A 24793-nucleotide genomic window follows, 5' to 3' on the forward strand; every position below is an offset into this window, starting at 1 on the left:
GTTGGACTTATGGGAAGCGTGTTTATATTTCAGAATATTTTCTGAGTGGTATTAAGCTAGGACGTGTTTTAATTGATCACTTTTTTATTCCACCATTAGATATTAAGGGCCGAGATCTCTTGTTTTTGTTTGGGAAACTCACAGATGATATTGCAGGGGAGGTTATCAATATCCGAAATCTAGGGGGCTGTCTTTAATGTCCTGCCTTCCTCTTACACTAAAACAAAACCAGACACAGATGGGTCTGTGTTAATCTGAATGAAGTCAGAGAAAAGAGGGTGGGGAGGGTTAGAACCTCAGGTTGTAACCTACCTTGTCAGAGAAAATGAGGAATCAGAATATTCAGAGGACCCCTCCCATTCTCCCTTCTCTCTCGCCAGGTGTTGAGAGAGACCCCACAGAGACCACTGATCCTTCTTAATGTTAGGAAAGAGATTCCCTGGAGTAACCAAGATGGTTGACTTGGGGAACCTCCTTGAGCAATTTGAAGGAGTGCTGTTCGGGATCCGGAAGTGAAATGGCAGAGTAGGACTCCCATTTTCCCTGGGTTACTGCAACGCAGGGAAGTATGGCTGTTGTAGTCGGAGCTGTCCAGCAGCAGCTCCTCGTGCCCTCCGAAATTTGGGGGAGGTAAAGCTGTTTGCCTGTGGGGCCAACCTGCTTAGGCCACGCCCACCAAGTCATACTTCGATAGTATGATCGACATACGATGTTATTTTTAACAGTAGTCTTTTTTTTTTTTTAAGATTTTTATTTATTTGACAGAGACACAGCGAGAGAGGGAACACAAGCAGGGGGAGCTTTTTTTTTTTATTTTTTTTAAAGATTTTATTTACTTATTTGACAGAGAGACACAGCGAGAGAGGGAACACAAGCAGGGGGAGCAGGGGAGGGAGAAGCAGGCTTCCCGCAGAGCAGGGAGCCCGATGCTGGGCTCGATCCAAGGACCCCGGGATCATGACCTGAGCCAAAGGCAGACGCCTAACGACTCAGCCACCCAGGCGCCCCTACTGCAAGTAATTTTTAACAAAGAATGTCCCAACGTTCTGTCTTTAACTGTGTGTGACAAAGCCAAGATACCCCACCAATCCGATACAAAAGGGGGGTAGTTTTAACACATCATTGTCATATGCTGTTTGTTTTTTCTAGTGAAGACAGCAAAGCTCATTCACAACTGACGGACAGAGGAAAACTTGGGTTTTAGCCAACTGCTAGCTCTCGGAAGACAGACCTGGTGGTTCCACACCCTGCCATGTGGGAAGCTCCCCTCCTTCCCTGCCAGACACCTGCTAGTTGAGAGTACAAAGGTCATTGCGATCACACACACACACACACACACACACACACACACACACACACACACACACACACACACACACACACACACACACCCCGGCGCTGAGACTCTCCGTGCGCCGACAGCCCCCAGACACCTGCTAGTTGAGAGTACAAAGGTCATTGCGATCACACACACACACACACACACACACACACACACACCCGGCGCTGAGACTCTCGGTGCGCCGACAGCCCACACGTGGGAGCTTGGTCAGGCCGGCATGGCAGCATGGGGAGCCATAAAGGGAGAGGATGAAGGCATTCCCTGGGAACACAAGCAAGGGGAATGACGGAGGGAGAAGCAGGCTCCCCGCTGAGCAGGGAGCCCGATGTGGGGCTCGATCCCAGGACCCTGGGATCATGACCTGAGCCGAAGGCAGACGCTTAACGACTGAGCCACCCAGGCGCCCTATTTTTTTTTTTATTTTTTTATTGTTATGTTAATCGTCATATATTACATCATTAGTTTTTGATGCAGGCGCCCTATTTTTAACAGTAGTTTTATCTTAGGGAAGTTAAGTCCTATTTGCAATGCTGAAGGCATTTTGCTCCATCCAGAGACATTTTATAGGACAAACTCACCTCTTTAGTTTCTTATAGTGCTTTTTAATTTATGGAATAGTATTTTTTTTTTTTAAGATTTTATTTATTTATTTGAGAGAGAGAGAGTGAGAGATAGAGAGCACGAGAGGGAAGAGGGTCCGAGGGAGAAGCAGACTCCCTGCTGAGCAGGGAGCCCGATGTGGGACTCGATCCCGGGACTCCAGGATCATGACCTGAGCCGAAGGCAGTTGCTTAACCAACTGAGCCACCCAGGCGCCCCTAATTTATGGAATAGTATTAAGTAAACGCTTTCAGAGTATGTTTCATGTGGTGGTTCATCAAATCTTATCATTATGGGATTGGAGAGGAGACAGTGTGAGGGATTTCTCCAGCAGACCACTCACTCACTTCTTGCTGAAAAGCTGGATGGTTTGTTTTAACATCTACGTTGGCTTCTGTTCACACTGCCTTCTTTTTAAAGTTTTTTTCTCAAGTGATATAATTAACCAAATATGGAATTTATTTAACTGTGTGTCATTCTGTTTAATATGGTTTTTCTATCCTATTTAGCTTCCCTGATTGCTTGTCTTTTTAGGTAACTGTCCTGGAAGCCAAAGACCGAATTGGAGGCCGAGTATGGGATGATAAATCTTTTAAAGGTGTCACAGTGGGAAGAGGAGCCCAGATTGTCAATGGCTGTATCAACAACCCAGTAGCACTAATGTGTGAACAAGTGGGTTTCTTTAAAATTTGTGTTGTAGATAATCAGAAGAAAAAATGGTCTCATTTTGCTTGTGTGTGGTATTAGTAATGCTTCTAGATGATATAGAACCACCCCCAAATGATTTCTTGCCCCCTCATCCCCTCTGAAAAGTCAACAAAAATAGTTACAGTTCTTCCTTTCGGAGAAGGTAGAACTGTAGCGTGCATAAAAGATTTTTTTCTAAGATCTTTAATTATATTTGTGTCTTATTTGCCGGCCACTCGATTAGCTCATCACTGTATGGTTGCCAGATGGAGCAAATAAAAATACAGAACGCCTAGCTAAATTTGACTTTTGGATAAATAAGTACTTTGTTTAGGATAATTATGTCCCAAATATTACATGGGATATTTTGCATGCAATATTTGGGACCTACTTATGCTAAAAAAACAAAAACAACAACAGATACCCAAACCCAAACTACTCATTGTTTATCTGAAAGTCAGATTTACCTAGGCATCCTGTCTCTTATCGGGCAACCCTCTATAATTTCTTTGAAGACCTGGTAGGCCTAGGGTTTTTTCCTGAAGTATTTATTGATGGTAAATTCAACATCACCTTCCATGAGTGTCTGTGTGGTTGCGTGCTCATTTATGGGAGAGTCCACAGCGGGGCTGGAATGTCAGAGCAAGGAGAGGCAGTGCTCAGCCGTAGCTTCAGAAGCATTAATTATTATTGCCCGAAAAGCTGTAGAGTGCATGGCATGGACGCTGTTGCTGTCACCTCACCTTCTCCTGTAATAAGGTCTCGCAGATTTCATGCTCTTTTTTTCTCACTGCCTCACTTTGCTGCCGTTCCCTGGGAAGCATATTTAGCTTTCTCTTCGAGAGCTGCTAGACCATTTTCTCCATGAGAGCTCTGTCTAATTTCAGCTTAGAACCTGTAAGTATTTTTTCCAGGGCAAATTTTCACCTTCTTATTCTTATTATTTTGAAGCTTGGCATCAGCATGCATAAATTTGGAGAGAGATGTGACTTAATTCAGGAAGGTGGACGAATAACTGACCCCACTATTGACAAGCGCATGGATTTTCATTTTAATGCTCTCTTGGATGTTGTCTCTGAGTGGAGAAAGGATAAGACTCAGCTCCAAGATGTTCCTTTAGGAGGTATGGGAGAATGGCGTTCTGAATGTTCCATTGGAGTCTCCTTGTAGCCCTGGCTGATGAGCACCAGCAGCGTCCGCCTGTGTGGTTGGATGTCTGCCATGGGAGGAGTCCTGTGAAGGGGCCCCTGGCTGGCTCAGTTGGTGGAGCTTGTGACTCTTCATATCGGGGTCACGAGCTCAGGCTCCACGATGGGCGTAGAGCGTATGTTAACACGCACGCACGCACGCACGCACTCCCGTGAGCATTCCTTTTGGACTGATGAGTCCTCCGGACTGTTCTGCTCTGCGGAGAACTTCCTGAAGGACCTTTAGAGGCTTGTGTGAGTGAACACACTCAGATCTTACTTTGCATAAAATAGCTGATGTTTAAAATAATTATTTAAATGTTTAATTTTCAGTTTCCCAGAGGAGCCTCTTTTAAGGAAATGTGTTCTAGGCCCTGTGTGAAGAGTCCCTACATGATGTCCATTCTAGATAAAAAGACTTTCTGTATGCCAGGATTTCCTTTCCTTTTTGGGGGACAATAGCTTGAGATTTTTTTTTTTTCCAGTATGTTTAAGAATGCAAGAATGTGTATTGCAATTGGAACATTTTAATTCAGAATCGTTAGGCTTTGGTACTAAACGGACCAAAACGTACTCAGTTAATTGTACTCCTTGGAAAACTTGACTGTACATAACCACTCATTTCCACGAGGGTGCCAGTGGAGATTTGACGGTACTGCTTCTTGAGTTGAGGTTTGTTTAACCTACAATTCTTATGTCCTGGATGTATCACTCATAGTTCTTGGCGGCCTGTCGGGGTTTCGGGGTTTCTTCAAGTATGGTCATTTGAACTCTGTTCACAGGATGTTAATTTGCTTCAACGATGTGTTTCCTCGTAAGGGTTCATAAAGGTCTGCATCCTGGTGCGTGCCCCCTCATTGTTCAGGGTAAAGGTCTCAGTAGCAAGCACCGTCCCTTCTCTTTCCCCTCCCCTTTGCACTCCTGCTTGAGACCCATCCCCTCCAGTTGCCCTTATTCGTAAGTGTTCACCTACAGACTCTCACAGAACATTTTCAGAAATTGGGATGTACAGGGATCATTTAATCAAATGTAAGTCATGTCCAGACCCAGGGGCAATTGTTGAATTTTTTGGAGTTGGGGAAAGTTACTAGGCTGACTTGGGGAATGTGCTCAGATTTGGGGTAGTGTTGTGCCTGTGGGTGGTAATCGTTGGATGGGGGTCTTCACCCTTTCTTCAGGGCCACCAGGTAAAAAAGTTAATAATGTTGCTTTGTCTTGGCCAATTACTTAAGAAAAGTTATCAAAGGAGGGTCTGCAACACCGACTGTGCAAGTTGTTGTTTTTTCTAATATTTTTTTGGAAAAGCTTTAATAATGGTGCACACATGTCTGCATAAAGAAGGTCTCAGTTCTCTCCTGCCTGGTAGTATCTGAGCTGTGTGAGATTCTACCTCATTTAGCACTTAGCTGAGAACACCCAAAGAGAAATACTAAGAAGCTAGAGTTAATTTCACAGAGCATATGTACTAAAGCTTTTAAATATAATTTACATAAAAATCACATTAAGTCTTCTCTCAATCTCTCTATACTTAATTTTATATACAGTTCTAGCAATCTTGGTTCCTCCCAAATCTCCTCAAAACCTAAAGGAAAATAGAAACCCCGTAGCAGGAGGCAGGAACAGGACTGCAAGATGGTAATGAAGGTAGCACAAAGGCCCTGTGGTCTGGGGGCCGAAGCCCAGCACAGATCCAGAGGCACTGTGGCCATCCCTGTATTACGATGTAGCATAAGAACGGAAAATTTTAATGAGAGTGTGGAGTTGTCAAAAAAATTTTTTTCCTTAACTCACTTTCAGTTCCGTTTCTAGTTAAGCAAGTGCACAGACTTGATAGAAGCTTTGAGTCTGCAGCGTACATGTGGGCTGGTGGCCATCACGGTAGAAGGTTACGAAGAAGCACCCTGTGCTAAGAGGCTTACAATTTGTCAGACATGAGCCTCCCCCCCCCACCCCCTCCCCCGAAAAGGGAATCTAAGACCAGAGTTGGAATGATGATACCACAGGGCTGTGTGTCTGTGTAGCTGAACGTTCCAGTTGCATGGGATGGATGAAGGTTGGAGTTGGCAGCAAGCAGCATTCCCAAGGCGTGTGTTGGCCCGCTGGTGCTGGGCTGGAAGGGGGCTGGGCCGGGGGGGCGGCGGGCGGCCAGTGAGGCGAGTGGTGGCAGCAGGCCCCCCACGGTTGGAATGACCAGGAAGAGGCTCAGCGGCCCGCTCAGCAGAGCGTGTGAGTGGGCAGGTAGTAGGGGCTATCTTTAGAAAGGCTGATTATGTGCTAGCTTGGTCTGGCTGTGGGTTTTGGAATTTTTTACCCAGGCAGTAGAAAACCAGTAATTAAAAGGTATCGAGGCAGAAGGCTGAGGTGACGAAAGCCTGTGATGGATTATTCTTGTTTCGGGGAGAATATAGCCAGAAGTCTATTGTAGGTCTCTTGAGTTGAGGTGAGATGTTCTAAGAACTTGACCTTAGGTCGTCCCAGTAGGACCAGAAAGGGAAGAGGAATTTTCTCTGGGGGTACAGCCGGTACTCACCCCAACCCCACCCCCACCCTGAGCGAAAAAAGAAAGTTTTTCAGCTAGGCAGAAACGAAACATGGTTGAAGCTGTAGAGCCTACATACTTTGTTTCCAGTTAAGATAAGCTTTTCCTTCCTGAGTGAAACCAACCTTATCAAGATGTCCTCCCCCCCCACCTCCCGACCCCAGGTTTACTTGGGAAGGGACTTCCGAACTTTGGGGGTTTGCGGGTCACAGGAGGTGCAGAGCGACAAGGATTTCGGAACTAACATGACCTCTGTTTTCTCTGCTTTGCTCCCTTCCCGTTGCAGAAAAGATAGAGGAGATCTACAAAGCTTTCATCAAGGAGTCTGGTATCCATTTCAGTGAACTTGAGGAGCAGGTGCTTCATTTCCACCTCAGCAACCTGGAGTATGCCTGCGGCAGCAACCTCCATCAGGTGTGCGCGTGCTGGGGGGTGTGCGTGCGTGTGTGTGTCCGCACTCAACCCAGACTGGTTTGGGTAAACAGGAAATACTAGTTCTGCTGTTGGGAAGTTCAAAAATCATGACTGCTGAGCATAGTCACCCCACCGTGGTTTAGACTTTGTGTTTTGTTTTTAAAGTAAGAGAAACCATCCTTCAGAGAGCGTGTCTAAAGCAAGCGCAGGTGGGCAGGCCTCGGGCTGGATCGGTGAGGGGCCCAGAGCCTGGTGCGCTTGCCGCCCTCCTTCCCCTGTGCTCCCCCCCCCCCCCCCCCCGGAGGCCCTGCAGGCCTTTCTGTGGAGCCCTGCGTGGTCTGAGAACCCTGCTCTCCAGACACCAAAATAGAGGAGCCTTGCAGTTGTGGTCTGTGCATCTTGCTGAAATAAATTTAAACTTGCCTCACTCCTATAACCACTGTGGTCTTGATACTTGGATCTTCTATATTTTGAATTGAGGCTCCATGGATGACCCCGACTTACTGTCCTCTCTCTGTTTTCATTTTTTTTTTAAGATTTTATTTATTTGTCAGAGAGAGAGAGAGAGGGAGAGACAGAAGGCAGAGGGAGGAGTAGGCTCCCTGTTTGAGCAGGGAGCCTGATGCAGGGCTCAGTCCCAGGACCCCAGGACCATGACCTGAGCCGAAGGCAGACGCCCAACCGACTGAGCCACCGAGGCATCCATCCCTTCACTCGATTCTTCATTGCCACTGGAGTAACTGTTTTCCAAAATCATGCGGGGTTTCAGCCTCTGTAGAGATGCCATGTTGAAGACGAACAGTTGGCATGTTTAACGATGGAGTTGTTCAAATGCAGTTTTATTCATAGAGTTCTCCTTTTCCAGGATTGTTACCACATACTCTACCTTGTGTCTCTATCAAGGAGTGGGACCCATGCCCAAATCATGTCTACCTTTTGTTTTAAAATAAGCTCTCCTGGAGAGGCTGGCTGGCTTAGTCGGTAGAGCATGCCACTCTCGACCTTGGGGTCGTGAGTTCAAGTCCCATGTTGGGGCTAGAGTTTACTTAAAAAAAGAATAATAAAGTAAGCTTCCCTACACATTATTGTTTCCCAGGTGTCTGCTCGCTCCTGGGACCACAACGAATTCTTTGCCCAGTTTGCTGGTGACCATACTCTGCTAATGCCTGGCTACTCCGTAATCCTTGAAAAACTAGCAGAAGGCCTAGATATTCGGCTCGAGTCTCCAGTGAGTATCGACAGCGGCGGGGAGGGGTGGGCGGCTTTGGATTGGCCTTGTGTTTGGAGGATGCGAAGCGTGGGGTACGTGGATTACACAGGAGACAGGTGTTTGTGACCTTGTTTGTTAGGTAGCCCTGCTGTTTGGAGGCAACAGTGGTGACTAATGTGTGCGGGAGTCTCATGACCTCCCCGACACAGTGCATTTATGTTCACTCTAAAATGTTCCCTTCGCATCTTTGTCCCGATGTGTTTGTACTGTGCATTGCCCTAATCACAGAGGCTGTAATTTACGTGTTTATTTTGCTTTAGATAAACGAGCATAAAGATTTTCCATATTCTGACAAAGTGTTTATAAATTTTAATGACTGGGTGATAGTTCCCTGAAGTAAGCTGTAAATGTCATTTAGATCCTGAATGCCAGAGATGATTCTTTGGAGTCTTGGAGATAGAAATTCACATGATAGACTTGGAGAGGATCCTGGATCTTATGGCTCCATCCCTCGTGGTTTTCATGATTGTTTTTCTTGAGCAGGTACAGAGCATTGATTATTCTGGAGATGAAGTGCAGGTTACCATCACGGATGGGACAGGGTGTACAGCACAAAAGGTAGGTGATAGAATTTCACGAGGTGCTGCCAGGGGTCTGTGGGTCTGGGAAAACCGTGTTTTCCACCAAAATGTTTGCCTTTGGCAATCTGCCTGGAGCCTTGTTTGGGTCCTGAAGAGTTCCCTATCTGTACTCAGTTATGTGTGGATCTGCAAATCTGATTTAATTGATCTAACACTGTGTAGATTCATGGTAGGTGGAATTCTGAAAAGTGTTTCTTTAAAGTGCGTTCTATGGTACATCAGTCCTGAGAGTTGAATAAGAAAAATCCTTTGGCCAAATAAGTTTGAAAAGTGTTGTATACTGCAGTCTACTTTTTGGGTTAAATATGAATGTGTTAAAGGCTCTGAGAAGTTGTGCATTACAAAAGTGATTTTGTTTAATTCAGTACTTTCCAAGTTGGCAGTGGGGGTTTTTTTTTTTTTTTTTTTAGTTTGTTTTGACATGGAATCATTTTTCAATTCAAGACAGCTCTGTGTTTTCATTTTGAAACTGGCAGAAGTACTTTTATATTATTGGAATTTTTTGTAAACAACTTCAGTAGGTGGACAGTGGCCACAGTGTTATACTATGTGACATCACACGGAGATTTCTTTGGTGTTGGAGAGCAAAGGTGCTTCCTTGCGGCGGCGGAGGATTAGTAAGCCCCGTAAATTTATTTCAGTTTATTTATGTCTGAAATGAGGACCACAATGTGTAACTGAGAGACTATCACTGGTTCCTAGATTAGCTGTATTCTGCACTTTCCAGTTATATCCAAGTACTCTACAGTCCATGATACTCATACAGAAGTAAAGGATCGCATGTCAAATGAAGAGACGGGGTCTAATGTATAAGCCCACGGGGCAGGTCCTATTACTCCTGCCATTGACTCTCGGAGTTAGGAGTGGTAGGATCTAGTCTTTGGACTGGTAGTGCTTCTCAGTCCTGGCTCAGGTTAGAATCACCCAGGAGGGGCTTACAAAGGAAGGCTGCAGAACCCCACCCCGCAGAGATTCTCAGTGAATTGTGCTGGTCATGTTTGTAACACTTCCCCAGGTGAGTCCAGCATGTGGCCAGGCCAGCGACAATGTCCTTATGTGTGAGCCGCAAAGTGAGAATCAGGCTAATATCTAAGGCTCCTCTTAGTGGTAAAATTTTTTTTAAATACCTCTTTTTAAAATTGCAAGTCAGCTGATGGCTCAACCACTGGGATTTCGTGACTCTGCCTCTTGTGGCCTCTGCCGCATCACCCTCTGCCTGACCCTAACGAGGCAACTTTGCCTTTCTTTCTTTGAATCCGGCTCTCCAGGGGTATTAGGGCAGAGCTGTGTTTCAGAGTCTGCTCCGAAACATTTAAAGGAAGTCTTTTTGTGGTAGTCTGCACACATCACACGGTTTGAATTGGAAGTTTCCAAACCAACTTATAAGTGGAAGATTACCACCCCAACCTGATACACCGATAAACATTTCACGAACTGTGGTGTGGTCTCTAGGCTGCTTGCACGGAGATCTGTTGGGAGTCCCTGGCCTGTGTATGTTTATCTCTTTCGCCTGTTTGTTTACCTTCGCTCATGTGCTCTTGAAAGCTTTTTTGTTGTTAAGAGTATATCTAGATCTGGGACGCCTGGGTGGCTCAGTCGGTTAAGTGTCTGCCTTCGGCTCAGGTCACGATCTCAGGGTCCTGGGATGGAGCCCTGTCAGGCTCCCTGATCAGCAGGAAGTCTGCTTCTCCCTCTGCCCCTCCCCCTGCTTGTGTGCATGCTCTCTGACAAATCTTAAGAAAAGATTTAGATCTTATTTCCTTGGAAGTTCTTACGCATCCAAGAGAATAATTGTTTTTTTTTTTTTTAATTTATTTGAGAGAGAAACAGAGTGAAAGAGAGCACAAGAGCAGGGTGAGGGGCAGAGGGAGACGCTGACTCCCTGCTGAGCAGGGAGCCTGACACGGGACCTGATCTCAGGACCCTGAGACCATGACCTGAGCTGAAGGCAGATGCTTAACCGACTGAGCCACCCAGGCGCCCCCCCACCTTTTTTTTTTTGATTGCATGATGATGACACAGAAAATGCTTTATACTTTCTAAAAGTTCCCTGTGGCAGAAAATGGTGACACAGTCACAGGAAGAACTCTGGCCTTCCTGGGATCCTGGAGTTGGGGTTTAAGCCAAACACACTAAATCTTTGATAGGGCTCTGGTAGCTAGGGTGCTTGACACTCGGTTCCATCACACACACACACACACACACACACACACACACACACACACACACACACACTCGGTTCCATCACACACACACACACACACACACACACACTCGGTTCCATCACACACACACACACACACACACACACACACTCCCCAGACTCCTAGCAGCTGAGGTTCTAGATATGAAAGGTACAGCCACTCAGCTACGCTAGCATGAGACTTGGAAGGTGTGGTGTGGCGTTTGCTTCACTTCTGGCAAGCGTGACGGCCAGGGTGTCGGGCTCTTCTGCAACAGGGCCACTGGAGGCCCCAGGGTCCACTCACCATCAGGGAGTCCCGAGTGGGGCATGAAGAACCCATTTTGCTGGTGCAGCTTGTTCTGTAAGCAACATGATTCTGGAGCTGGCAGCAGGACTGATGGCTTCTGGCTGTGGTTGTGGTAATATGGTTCTGACGCCAGAAATTTCCTGATTGTATGGAGAGACAGCAGCTCTTTGATGGCCGGGTTTTGTGATGGGACTTGGAGAGTCATTCTTGAAGGCTCCGTTCGCACCTCTTACTTCAGTTCTCTTAAATGATTTTGCGAGCCATTGGAGAGACCCTACAATAAATTGTTTTCTCCTTAAAATTTTCTTGTGGTTCTTTGTGATAATACTCCATACTGCTTTTGACGGGCTTTACCATTTCTGAAACATATTGACGTATATTGTGTATCGTAAGAGTTTTCGTTTTAAGCATTACCTCAGTTCTTCGAGGTTAGTAGGGCAGGGACTGACCACACATTAGGTAGTGTTGGTAATGAGACACAAATGTAGTTCTCCTGACTCCATATTTAGGGCCATTTCCTCTTACAGTACTGCTTTTCAGGATAGGGATCTATTGACTCTTTACCCAGGGTTATTCTAAACCATCAAGACCTTTCTGTGAGTTCTTCCATGTGGATGTCACTTCTGCTCAGCCAGGCACCCTTGTGCAGTGAACAACCTGCCCGATGGTACATGATAGCCCTTGTTCTTCCCAATATAACATGGGACGTTGACAGTCTCATGATTGGCAGTAGAGAGGAATGTCCTTTGTGTGTTGAGATTTTCCTGAAAATGAATCCACTGAGTAGATGTGGTGTTAGGTTCAGTTGCTTTTGTGTGTTCACTGTTCATTTTTTCTCACAGGTATTAGTCACTGTCCCCCTGGCCTTACTGCAGAAGGGGGCCATTCACTTTAACCCACCGCTGTCAGACAAGAAGATGAAGGCTATCAACAGCTTAGGCGCAGGCATCATTGAAAAGGTGACTATGTTACTCAAGCCTCAGAACTAAAGAGATTAAAGTCAGATGACTGGAGTTCCCTAGCTTCTGGTATTGGGAAGGAGTGGATAATTTTTTTTTAAAGATTATTTGAGAGAGAGAATGAGAGAGAGAGAGAGAGAGCACATGAGAGGGGGGAGGGTCAGAGGGAGAAGCAGACTCCCTGCCGAACAGGGAGCCCGATGCGGAACTCGATCCCGGGACTCCAGGATCATGACCTGAGCCGAAGGCAGTTGCTTAACCAACTGAGCCACCCAGGTGCCCCAATAATTTTTTAATTCAAATAAAATTCGAAGATTTTCTTTTCATTTGAATAATCGTTCATGAAGAATACAAAAGGACTTTATCAAAACGAGAGGAGGAGAGCTGGCCGAGGTCTGAATTTTGACCTTAGGAAAATGAGTCTTGTTACTCAGAATTTGAACTTGGCATATAAATATGTAAATAAGGTAGTTCTTTTTTTTTTTTTTTTTGGCTGCTTTCTATGCCTGCCCTTCATTAATTGGTCCCAGTGAGGAGAGAGTTTTACTTCCTCTGCCTTTAAAATCTTCTCTAGCAGAACGTGTCAATGCTACAGGGGATCCTGGCAGCCCTCGGGGTGGCTAGAATTGATCTTAGGGACATTCGCTTCAGGACCAGGTCTCAGGGATGCTTTGCATCTTCAGATCAGCCTTATCCGGTTGTCGGTGGGTCCCATCATCATCGGTGGGAGTACGGGACTGAACAGCACAAAAAGCCAGATGCTCACAAGAGAACGAACGAGACAAGTACATGGAAAGGGAGCATTTAGGTTTTTGTTTTTGTGCATAGCTCTTTAGTTAAAGACTATAGGGTGCTTCTTAGAGTTTGCCGTACTTCTGATTCCAGAAACGCCTAACCATCTTTCTCTTGCTCACTTTCCAGATTGCCTTGCAATTTCCTTATCGATTTTGGGACAGTAAAGTTCAAGGGGCTGACTTTTTCGGTCACGTACCTCCTAGTGCCAGCAAGCGGGGGCTTTTTGCTGTGTTCTATGACATGGATCCCCAGGTAAAGTCGCTAGTGAAATGTGGTTTGAATTTCCCTTCCTACAGTTTAGAATTCGGTCAAGCTCAGGAACTGATGGGCGTGGTGGATGCTCTAGACCTATGTTGATATGCTTGAGGATACTTGGATGTTTTCCTACAGGAAAGGAGCCCCAGCATCTGCCATATTTTCTTCAAGTGTTCATGTCGCTCCCCGGGAAGTGGATTAGTGTTTCAGGCTGGTGGGGCGGTCTCTCAGGCAGAGTCCACACAACACAGTAATGAGCAGTACCTGCACAGCACTCCCGAGGGTCCTCCTGTGAGCTCCGAAGGGCGAGATGTGATTGGCCCGGAGGAGGGCGGGCTCGGCGTTGGCGCGTGTGGCCAGAGGGGGCGGCGGGTGGGGGACTTGAAATGTACTATTGATGTCCTGCAAAAGAATCACCCTGGTTGTTCCCTTTTCTTCTTCCTTCCAAGAAACTGCACCTTAAAAGGTTTCTCTTGGGAGCCACTGGCAAAATTTCTTTACCGTTTGAGAAGGATTTTTCCCGATTTTATTTGCAGATGTTCCTTCTCCGTCTTCTGTTTTTTCTAGAACAAGTTCTTATAAGGGAAAAGCCAAGAGCAACCCTGAATTTGATATTTACCCTTCCTCCTGAGCTTTCCAGCCGCGAACAACAAAATGTATAGATGCATAATGAGTTTTGTCAGGGAAACGGACTGGGGATGGAAAGGAGGAGGAGATAAGGAGGTTTGTGAGCACGGGGTCCTTCCCGATTGGGAGCCGTGCGTCTAGGGACCGCTGTCCTGAAAGCAGAGAGTGTAACCTGCCCATGCCTCCTCCTGCATCTGCAGAAGCAGCACAGCGTGCTGATGTCGGTGGTCGCCGGGGAGGCGGTGGCGTCCGTGAGGACCCTGGATGACAAGCAGGTGCTGCAGCAGTGCATGGCTGTCCTCCGGGAGCTGTTCAAGGAGCAGGTCAGAGAACCCAACGTGCTGAGCCAGCCATGCTTGCGTTGCTGTGGACGAAGGGGATGGGGCATGGGCTGCGTCCGTCCTCCTTCCCATGTCCAGCCTCCCACCTCCAGACCTGGACCTGGCCGCGCTGGGGGCCCTAAGTCCGAGATCAGGTGCAGGCAGGTCTGGTTTCTTCCGAGGCGGCCCTCCTTGGCCTGCACATGGGCCGCCGCCTCCCTGTGGCCTCCCCGGTCTTCCCTCTGTGCTGGTCTGTGTCCTCTCCTCTTCTCCTAAGGACACCAGTCCTACTGGGTTAAAGCCCACCCTGAGGACCTCATTGTGATGTGAGTGCCTGCGGACGGCCCGTTCTCAGCGTCCCCTTAGGAGGTACTGGGGGTTAAGGGCTTCAACCTAGCAGTTTTAGGGGGACACAGATGAGCCTATAGCAGTATTCCGTACCACCTTTCACACCATTGTCTTCCTTTTTTGCTCACATCACACACTTCCCTCCCTCCCTTCCTTTTTTGTGCCAAACCCCAGAGGGGGGCTGTTCGCCGGGGAACCGCACCAGATGTGGAAGGCTTCACGAATTTGCACGTCAGCCTCACCCAGAGGCCGTGCTCATCTCCGGACGGTTCCTCTTTCAGTGTGTGCTGCCTCAGCGAGCACCACACCCCCTCGTTTGCCCAAGGACGTCAGAGGCTCAGCCTTTTCCCCACGTCCTGTATTAACCCAAACCCCAGCCAGCTTTGACAACTTTCCTTTCAAAGGGATTTGGTCCAGAATTTTCTCCCACCCCACAGACGCAGCTCATCCCTTTTCTGTCTTTTCTCCAAGGAGCTCAGGGTACTTCATATTTGTCAGTTTACCAAATCTCACGATCTCTGGAGATCTGTCAGTGGTGTGGCTTTTATCTTTTTCGAGCATAAAGGAGTAGGAGTAGAAAGAGTTGAAATGACTCAAAAGTAACATAAATTAGAGAACCAGAGGCCCCCGGGAGGGTGTTGGCTTATTTTACGTGATGTGATTACATCTCCCAGTTGTCGGTTTTTGCCCCAAAACTTGTTTTCACGCCCGTTAGTTGGAACTTCACACATTGTTTCTGTGGAAATATTTTTCATGCTGGTGCCTGTCAGAGGCACAGAATTCATTTGACGTGAACGTGAAACCGACCAGCCCATGGCCGTTCGGTGGAGAAGGCTGTTGAGAGTTCCGGTCCGGCCCAGGAAGGCCCCTTCCCTTCCGCTCCGGGCACCATCCGCGCCTGCCGGGCATCGGGATGTCGGCCGGGGCGCACCCGGGTCCTAGCTGCTGGGGAGGGCCCGCTGGGGGGTGTGGTGTGCGTCTCTGGCCGGGGACGCTGTAGACGTGAGGCCTCGGGAGGGCACGCCACACGAGTCCGGGGCCTGGGTGGATGCTGGCGGCAGGGGGTGCAGAGGGATGGATCCCCGTTTCTAGAGGCGGCGGGACTGGGTGTCGCTGCTCTGGGGCCACAGCACGTGTCAGTCCCTCTTTGCTCCTGGTTCATGGTTCCTCCTTCTGGACACAGGAAGTCCCAGATCCCACGAAGTATTTTGTCACTCGGTGGAGCACAGACCCCTGGATCCAGATGGCGTACAGCTTTGTGAAGACAGGTGGGAGCGGAGAAGCCTACGATATCATTGCCGAGGAAATACAAGGAACGGTCTTTTTTGCTGGCGAGGTGCGTGTCGGGATCCTGAACGTGACCACTTTCATTTTGGTTGCTTTCTTTTCATTGAAGGGGAGTATGTCCAGGGTTTCAAAGCAAAGTCAAAAGTGTTATGACACCAGGGGCGTCTGGGTGGCACAGTTGGTGAGGCGTCTGACTCTTGGTGGCAGCTCAGGTCCTGGTCTCAGGGTTGGGGGATCGAGCCCTGCATCGGCTCTGTGCTGGGATGGAATCCGCTTCAGAGTCTCGCTCTCCCTCTCCCTCAAGTAAATCTTAAAAGCATCATGACACCAGACACCTCCTCACGATCCCAGGACAGCCATTTTTAAGCCTGTCGTTTCTTCAGGAATTTGCTTCCTGTTTTCCGACATTTCTCTTGCTGCCTTTGATTTGACACGGCGGACCTTGGCTGCTGGCTTCCTCAGCTTGAAGATTTGGCCCGTGTAGTGTGGCGGTTTCACCCGAGAGGGGCGGCGGAGCGCCTGTGGTGCGGCTTCCCGCAGAGCCAAGGCGTCCCCGACCGCTCGCACGGCTTTCCGGACAGTCGTCACGGCCCCCCGCACTCCTCAGCCCCACCTGCGGCCTACCCCGCAGCTCCTGGGGTGCCCGGCAGCTGGCGTGTTCGCTCCACTTCTTGAAACCCCCTTCCCGGCGCCTTCCTGCTCTGGGCTGCACTGGGCTGCGCTGGCTGACCTCCGGGACCCCTTACCCCTCCTCCGGGGTTGGCGTTTTTATTTCCTACATCCCTCTTTTTTTTTTTTTTTAAACGTATTTTTTCAGTTGTGGTAAATTACACATGACGTACAATTTACCATCGTTAACTGTTTTCAAGTCGGTAAAGAACTTTTGTTCCGTCGGTGGTTGTCACGGTCGGTCAGCCCACGGTTCTTATGGCTGGGCTACTCTGATCTCCACTTGAACATGGACAGACTTCACAGACTCCCCACCTGTAATCTTTGGGATCCAGTTTCTTTACGTTAGGGCCCGAGAAGTCAAACCGTAGGAAGTACCTGGAGTGCTGTTTTGGCAAATGCTCTAAAATTATTTTTCCTTAATTGTTTCACATATTTGAAGGGTCTCGTTACTTCCTCTGTACTGCATGAGCCTCGCAGAGACCGTTAGGGGTCTCGTGGTCACCCCTGCAGTACACTTGCTGGGATGGAAGCGCCCCTGTGTCCCGGTGTAGCCACAGTCACGGTATCCGGACACCATCAACGACAGTGCCTGTTTCCATCTAGAACGAGGCTTTGACCATCTTGACTGTTTTTAGGTGTATAGCTCAGTGGCATCATATACAATGACGTTTGCTGTACCCCCATCACCACCATCTCCAGAACTTCCTCATCCTGCGAAACTGAAACTCGGTCCCAGTGAAGCAACACCGCCCGAGCCCCCTCTGCCAGCCCCCAGCTCCCACCTTCTCCACCTTCCATCCGTGGGTTTGTTCTGGGCGCCTCTTCCTCCCAGGATGAGGATCCTGCAGTGCTTGTCCTTTCACGACTGGCTTATTTCACTCAGAATGTCCTTAAGGTTCATCCACGTTGTGGCACGTGTCAGAATATCCTTCCTTTTGAAGACTAAATGTATTCCACCACATGTATAGATCTCATTTCTTTTTTTTAAATATTTTACTTATTTGAGAGAGCAAGAGAGGGATCACGAGCATCCTATAGCAGCGGCATCATTTTACACTCCCACCAGCAGTCACAGAGGTTCCAACACTTGAGATTGTTTTAAGATTGATTTATTACTATTTTAGAAAGTGTGTGTGTGGGGGTGGGGGGGGGCGGAGGGAGAGAGAATCTCAAGCCGACTCTGTGTTGAGCGGGGGAACCCAATGCTTGGTTCAATCTCACGACCCTGAGGTCATGACCTGAGCCCAAATCAAAGAGTCGGACATTCAACCAACCGAGCCACGCAGGGGCTCCATGATTTTCGGGGGTTTTTTAATGCCATCGTAATGGGTATGAAGTGGCCTGCCTTCTTTCTTGATTTATTTCTGTTGAGAAATGTTATGCTGTTTTGATCACTAATTTTTTCTGTGCCTGTTTTTGCTTCTGTGTTATCTAGATGCTCATGTCCTTCAGTCTTTGTTTTTTTCACTTCTGATCATTTTCTCCCTACATTTTTCCTTATTTCTAGATCTATTGCATATATTGGAACTCCTGAGTTATCTGATTTGCTTCTCTTTGCTGTTACTCACCTCTGTCTTAGCCTGTTGTTGTGGTGGGAGAGTCATCTTCCCACCCTTGAATTGACTTTGGAAATTTTGGCTCTTTTATGAGCATGTTCTTGTCCTCGGATTATTCTCGTAGCGTCCTTTTCTTGCTTCATGACTCCTGAGTTTTTGTTTTGTTTCCTTTAGCCTCTGCCTCCCGCATGTCCAAATATCCCATCCTTGACCGTCTTAGATTTGAGCAAGGCGTTCTTATAAAAGCCTGCTGAAAGCTCCTGCAAGCTTGCCAGTGGGTGGTCGGGGCCCCAAACGTCTGTGTATCTGTAGCTCTTTCCTCTGGGAACATGTAATTTGTTTGGTGGCAGCTCCTGACATTCTGGGAGCTGGAAGCTTTGCTCTTAGTTACGAAGACTTGACTTAATCCCCATATTGTTGGGTGCCTCACCCTTGCCTCCTCAGATCTCTGGGTGGGTGGTGGCAGTGGGAGCGGGGAACCTGGTGAGGGACCAGACTGCTCTCCGTAGCCTTCAGTCCTGTTTTCACTCATGCCCGACCTCTGCCTCTGCGGTTCTTGATGCCTCCAGTGGCTGAGATTTTTAAATGATGCTTTGGGGGTGAATTGGTTGCTTTTGGTCCCCCCACCCCACCCCCCTTCCCAAATGTAGCAGAGTGAAGGGAATTGTCAGCACTCTCTCGTCTGTTTTCATACTTTGTATGTTAGCTCAGGGACCACACTTGTCTTCTAGTGTCATTGAAAATGGGAGTTGGTGTTACCTTTTCTCTTCCTGACTTTTGGAGGATTACAAAAGGTCATTTAAAATAAGCTGGCTTAGATTCGTCCTTGGCCTGCAGAGAGCCAGCTCCGTGGGAACAGAGCATGACTGCATGCCGGGCAGCAACTATCAGCTGCTTCCAGAAGCTCTTTTAGGCTCGTGTGATAGTTACCTCACAGAGAAAAATTTTAAACCCATTTCTGTGAGGTTTCTGCCCCTCCCTCCCCGCTAGTACTTGCATCCTTGCCTCCTGATCATGATGCCTCCATTTATTGAATTCTTTGGCGCCGGACGTCTTCTCTCCATCCCAGCCATCGATCTAGGTGACATGGCACATAGCTTGGTTCACACGGAGCTTCCTGTTTCATATCCTTCCCCATCTTCGGAGGTCTGCTTAACCACCGTGTCAGCGGCTCTTCCCCACAGCTACATCCCAGACCTGGTCATTGCTCCCACCCCCGAAGGCACAGATCAGGATTCTTTTCTTCCTGTCCTGGCTTGCTGGTTCTCTTCCAGCTACAGCCTCCTGGAAGTAACTCCCCTGTCCTTCTGTTCCAGCCATCTAGCGCAACTCCCACTGTGGATGGATTGGTTCATGTTCCGTGCCTCCCTCATCACTGATTCTAACAGCGAGATTATTTGTCTGATGGGGGTGGGGCAGGGACTGTGCCTTATTCATTATTAGTTCCAGTACGTGGTATAGAGAGGTCATAGCCTAAGGATCAGCACACAGTACTTCACAGGACTGCAGAGTAAGTTGTGGAATGATCTCATGCGGTATGGTGGGATAACCAAAGAAGTTCAGGGGCAGTGATGGGGGAGTAGTGTTCATAGGAGCACAAAGTGCTCTCCGTCTTTGAGGATCAAAGAAAGTTTATGCTTGTATTCTGTTGATTATCATCTGAGTTCCTTAGACATGAACTCAAATTGTACAATTATCTCTTACAGGCAACAAACAGGCATTTTCCACAAACTGTTACAGGGGCATATTTGAGTGGTGTTCGAGAAGCAAGCAAGATCGCAGCATTTTGAGTAGAGTTTGTCTGGACCCAGCTTTCTTCTGTGTCCCAAATGGTAAAGTTTGAAACACATGTTAAACCTCACTTTCATAAAACCAAACAAAAAAACCTTCTCTGAGAGCATTCTTAGCCCCAAGAATCCGTTTGAAGCACTTATATTTAATTGCTTTTTCCACAGGCTGATTAGGGCTAAGTCCTCTGTATTTCAGAATAAGGCAGAACAGAACCTTAAATTAAGATTTTGGATTGGATTTCTTCCGTGGTTGGAGACTCCCTTTAAATTTGATATTTTGTTGGGCTCATCAGTTTTCAAACATTGAGAAACCAAGCAGCAATTGCTAAAAAACCAGATAAAGCCATGTATTTTTCTTCTGTGGCAGTTTATCAGTATCTTTGCCAGTGAGCCTTAAGACTTTTCTATAGCTCCAATATTGAACTTTTACTTAAAATTTAGATAAGAATCTGTCCATTTCGGATACAGCACAAACTTCAGTTAAAAGTAAATGAAACTTCTAGACTATTTTATATTGTACATATTTCTTTCCATTGGGTTATTCAAAAATTTAAATTCAGGTATCTTTTGTGATACATTTTAGATTTGTGCACTCATTGGCAAAACAACATTTTCAATTCCTTAAACAGCATAGGTATTCTGTCATTAAGAATGGGGTAGAGATAGTCTAGTCTTCATACTTTAGACCATTTAGAATATGGCTATTTTTCTAAGAGCCAAGTTTGGGTGGATGGCACACTTTAAAGAGCCTTAATTTTGGCACCCACTAGCAAAAAGATCTTTCTTGTCAGAATACTTTAGTAAGAAACTCCCTCTACTGCTTTTTAAAATAACAGATTCAGACTTTAGGAGTATTTTTTACAGCATTATGTTTTCAGTATTCCATAGGCAGGTCCACTGGAAAACTGCAGAAAAATGGGATATCCTGGTAAATATTACCCATTTAAAGCCATATCTTAAAAGCCTGAGAATATGGCAGATACTTTTTCCTTTTTTCACTCATGACAAAATAATTCAATTAAAATAAACACTGGTTTCAGGGTCTTCAGGATGCTTATCTTGCCAAGAAGTTAGAAAAGTGGATGGTAACTTAAGTGCTTTTGTTTTAAAAAGTGTGAACAGTTCTTTCAATTATATTAGTCTGCTTCAAAAAGGGACTCAAAATGACTTTAAAGACACGTTGCAAAATATTAGGTATTTTTAAAATTTAAAGTCAACTTCTAAGTAGAAATAGTATTTTATGCAAACTTTAGACAGAATTTAGACACATTCCCTCCCCATCAAAGTATGATACACAGAAAAGGCAACAGCCGTAAATTGGTTTCAAAGTTGGGTTAACCCAGGAAAATGTTGATATTTAGATTATCTGATGAGACTCACTGGTACTGATTGGGAAGTATTCTGCTTTAAAATGCTATGTTTTAAAATGTTTAAAGAATAGCATGTGTTCAGTGATAAACGCAAAATATTTTAAGTTTGAAATGGCTCATGATTGTTTAGTTTCTGGGCACTTAAACTTGTACTGTGCTTAGAAGCAAACTGCGGAAAAACCTAGTTAGCTCAAGTACAGTACAGTAAGTATGTACGTAAAAAATTTCCTGTCTCAAGTGACTCATTTGACTTTTTGTTCGTTAAGGAACCACGGTACTTTTCTTGAGTTTGTTTTTCACTGTTTGAAGATTCTGTAATTGAATAGCAGTGAATACAGTGTTTTAACTGCAGATTGTGAACAGCTGGTTGTGTAAAACTGCTTAATAAAAACTAGACTTGTTTTTCAAATACACTGTGCACTGTAGTGATGAGCGCACTCGTATTAGCTACACCTTACCCACGAACTTGCAAGCACCCACCAGCAATCCCCTCTCCTCCAAACCTTCTGTAGATTTTGCTCACCCCCTTTCAAATAAATGATCATAAACAATTGTTAACCATAATCACCCACCTTCTATGAGATCACTTCCCAGTTTTCCTTCGTGACCTCTCCATACAATGTGAACGTGGTCCGTTATCACTGAACGGCACTCCAAAATAAATGGGTCGTGGGGCTAAATCCACCTAAAAAAGCCCTGTTCTGAAATCCACAGCTGTGGGGGGGGGGGGGGTTGCTACAGGAACCGTAAGACATTAATGCAAGAGACAAGAGCATGGATTTATTATTTTTATTGACAAGGTTTATAGGAACAAATTAAATATTTAAAATCAAAGGCCAATTCTTAGGTCTCCTTTAGTTGTTTACTCCATTCATTTGTATTTATCAAACAAGTCAAACCTGTTAGGTTTTTTAAACAGTCAACACATACCATTTTTATGTATTTCTATGGATGGATTTTTATTTTAAACACTCAACTGGTTTATCAAAGGCCTAATTCTCTCGTAAGTAGCATTGTTTTATTTTAAAATTCAGAGATTATTCAATAAACTGATTAAGACAACTTAAGAGAGAAAAATAGTCTCATTCAGGAGTGATCTGTTTGATCACCTAGAATCCTGATTGGCCAAAATTTAAAACCCAAAAGCCCTGATTCCACAAATACATTAAACTTCTTTAATGTTAAAAATAAGTCTTTTAGCACTTTTGAGAAATACTTTGTCAGAGACACATTATCTTCTAGCATTGTACTCCATACATTTATCATAATTATAAAGGTGGCCCTTTTTCCTGTAAATATCACCATTTTATATGGGCAAAAGCAGTTAATAAAAATCAGTTCACTTATTATAAGCCAAATGTGCTTGTACTCAATCCCACCCTGTCCCCAAATTTTGAAGTTCTGATGTACTGATTTGGTTGATCCCTAATATAAAATGTATCTACAGACACTTGCAGAGTTAACACTAAAACTACAAATTGATGACACTTCTGAGGCAAAGCAGAGAACGATCTGTTCCTTCAGTGTTTTCTCCACTGAATTCTTACTTTCACTGCTCCGTCATACCATCTGGCTGAACACTGACATTTCATAGTTTAACTGTAAAGATACCTACCTAGAGTTTAAAAATTGATCTGCACAAAAGAAATAAAAAAACTTTATATACAACAAATTTGTTTTTAAAAATACAAAAATAACATCTGTCACTTTTGTCATGCTGACAATTTGACATATATACACATGCAGAAAATTTCCAATTTAATCTCAATAGCTGAAGCCTGTATATTTTTAATATGATGAACACACTGCCACTGACAGATGTGTATTCAAAATATTTCGTGTACTAAATACTGCCTTAGTCTCTGCATGTATAAATGTCAGTAATAGTTTGTTCTACTTGATTAAAAGTTCTTTCCGAAACAAGTGAATACTAAGCGCGCTAAAAACTACGACAGTTCGAGAATCTATGATCTCATATAAAGAAATCCAAAATGTACAAAATACAACTATAAAAGCAAGGAACAGTTACTGCCATGCAAAATTTTAAACTAAAAACTGCATAGAAATGCAATTTAAAACAACAAACTCAAATTTACTTAAGATAAAAAGATCAGCAATAAGTTCTACCAATACAATGCTTGCAGGGATTTAGAAAAGGAAATACATTCTCTTTGCTGGTATAATGGTATAAATCGGATCTTTACATCCACGGGACAAGTCATGTCTCCTCTGCCTCAAGAAATCAGCTGCAACAAGAGAAACATCATTTTCCTATACTGAAAATACATTAGGAACACAAAAACCATAACCTCCCCCCCACTTTTTATATTGTTTTTTACCACTGCAACCTTGGGAAATCTGTTGGGACCAATAGCAAACTCTAGCTACTGTTGATCTGCTCTGGTGCACAGCGGCTGTGCTCGCTATGAGAGTGGCCGGGACGCACCCAGCTGCCTGTGGACCTTGCAGGCCTGAGGTCCGCTGCGGTCCGTTCGTCTCGTCACTACTGTTCACACTGTACTTCTAAGCTTTACAATGGGAAAGAAAAATATTTTCCCCATCTATTTTGAGAAAATTTGAGGATCAAACGTGATATATTTGGTGACATGAGTATTTTGAAACGTATGCAATATTTGATAGACATCATTCCTTTGTCTTAGATGTTCAAAATGACCAAAATTAGAAAAGGTGGACATATTTACCTCTTTAACAGTTGTTTTTATGAAATCTTTTCTTTCAGTTAAATCATAAGCAGGATAATTTTCATATACCTATAGTGAAAAGGAACAAGATTAAAAGTAGATTTAGAAATCCAGTGATATTCTTTCCACCTCTGCATAAAGAAGAAATGGATGCCGTGTACACACAGCTGCACGTCCGCGCAAGGGTTCCCGCTCAGCAGACTCAACTGCAATGAGCAGACGGTAACCTAGTGTGCGGACAGTCTCGCCGCTGTGCCAGCCACTGGGAATACCGCTGCGGTAACAGATGCGGGCCAGGTGAACAGCTACACAGCGCCCTTCTGTAAGGGGACCGAGCTCTTTATGTCGGCAGGGGACCTGTCAGATGTCTCCTACAGGCTTCCTTCCGCTTCCTCGTTACGTCCTCCAACACTCCTGACGCTCCTCAACTTGAACTCTGATGAGCTTCAGCCTCCACTCCACCACTCCGTCCCCTCCCCTAAGTGAACTCCCCGAGATCCAGGTGGTCTCAGGAGTCCTCTACTCCTAAGCTTTTCTAAATGTCCCTCTCTTCTGTCAACTGGCTCCCTGCTGGCTGACTTCACGAGGACTCCTGGGCTGACTCCACGAGCACCCGCGCGGGCTTCACTCCTGAGGGGCAGTGAAAGTAAGCAAACCTTTTCAGTAAAGGGCCAGAGAGTAAATGGTTTCAGCTTTTCCAGGAACACAGTTTCTGTCAGAACCACTCAACTACGTCACTGGAGTGTGAAAGCTGCCAGACAACGCTGGAATGAAAGGATGTGGTTGTCAACATTAAACTATTTACAAAAACAGATGGGAAGATAGATTTGGCCCACAGGCTGCAGTCTGCCAGTTCCTGCGAATAGAGTCAATCATTTACATCACTCCAGTTGTTCGCCCTTGTTCTTTCTCTGCAAAACTCTAACCTTGAACTGGTCTAACTACCAACTTTTCTATACTACTTTTACAGGACTGGTCCCGGGGTGTCTGGGTGGCTCAG

At 45.8% G+C, this 24793-nt stretch overlaps 2 protein-coding genes and 1 non-coding gene across 7 annotated transcripts in view; 1 reads left to right on the forward strand and 2 right to left on the reverse strand.

The window, feature by feature from the left end:
* The window catches only part of KDM1B (lysine demethylase 1B), a 55486-nt gene extending 33986 nt beyond the window's left edge, over positions 1 to 21500 (forward strand). For 3 of the 5 annotated variants that reach the window (XM_088024131.1, XM_088024132.1, XM_088024133.1), the window contains 8 exons: positions 2477 to 2614; positions 3581 to 3752; positions 6642 to 6769; positions 7866 to 7997; positions 8523 to 8597; positions 11955 to 12071; positions 12993 to 13118; positions 13257 to 13942. In XM_088024131.1, coding sequence (XP_087880257.1) covers positions 2477 to 2614; positions 3581 to 3752; positions 6642 to 6769; positions 7866 to 7997; positions 8523 to 8597; positions 11955 to 12071; positions 12993 to 13118; positions 13257 to 13688 — 1320 coding nt within the window. In that variant the 3' untranslated portion in view covers positions 13689 to 13942. The other 2 variants (XM_028107381.2, XM_088024134.1) reach the window with 2 other exon arrangements.
* Positions 16854 to 16987, reverse strand: LOC114212644 (small nucleolar RNA SNORA1). The gene has a single exon (XR_003610026.1). It is a non-coding gene; the product is annotated as a small nucleolar RNA SNORA1 (small nucleolar RNA).
* A 366-nt stretch (positions 21501 to 21866) lies between the features above and the next one.
* The window catches only part of DEK (DEK proto-oncogene), a 33557-nt gene continuing 30630 nt past the window's right edge, over positions 21867 to 24793 (reverse strand). Inside the window, exons 10-11 of the mRNA XM_028107412.2 lie at positions 23794 to 23862; positions 21867 to 23337 (exon numbers count right to left, since the gene is read on the reverse strand). Coding sequence (XP_027963213.1) covers positions 23326 to 23337; positions 23794 to 23862 — 81 coding nt within the window. The 3' untranslated portion in view covers positions 21867 to 23325. The remainder of the gene's footprint in view (positions 23338 to 23793; positions 23863 to 24793) is intronic.

This window comes from Eumetopias jubatus, unplaced genomic scaffold, assembly GCF_037043125.1.
Source record: "Eumetopias jubatus isolate StellerSeaLion01/CBP00866 unplaced genomic scaffold, mEumJub1_p1.0 scaffold_6, whole genome shotgun sequence".
Classification (NCBI taxonomy): domain Eukaryota; kingdom Metazoa; phylum Chordata; class Mammalia; order Carnivora; family Otariidae; genus Eumetopias; species Eumetopias jubatus.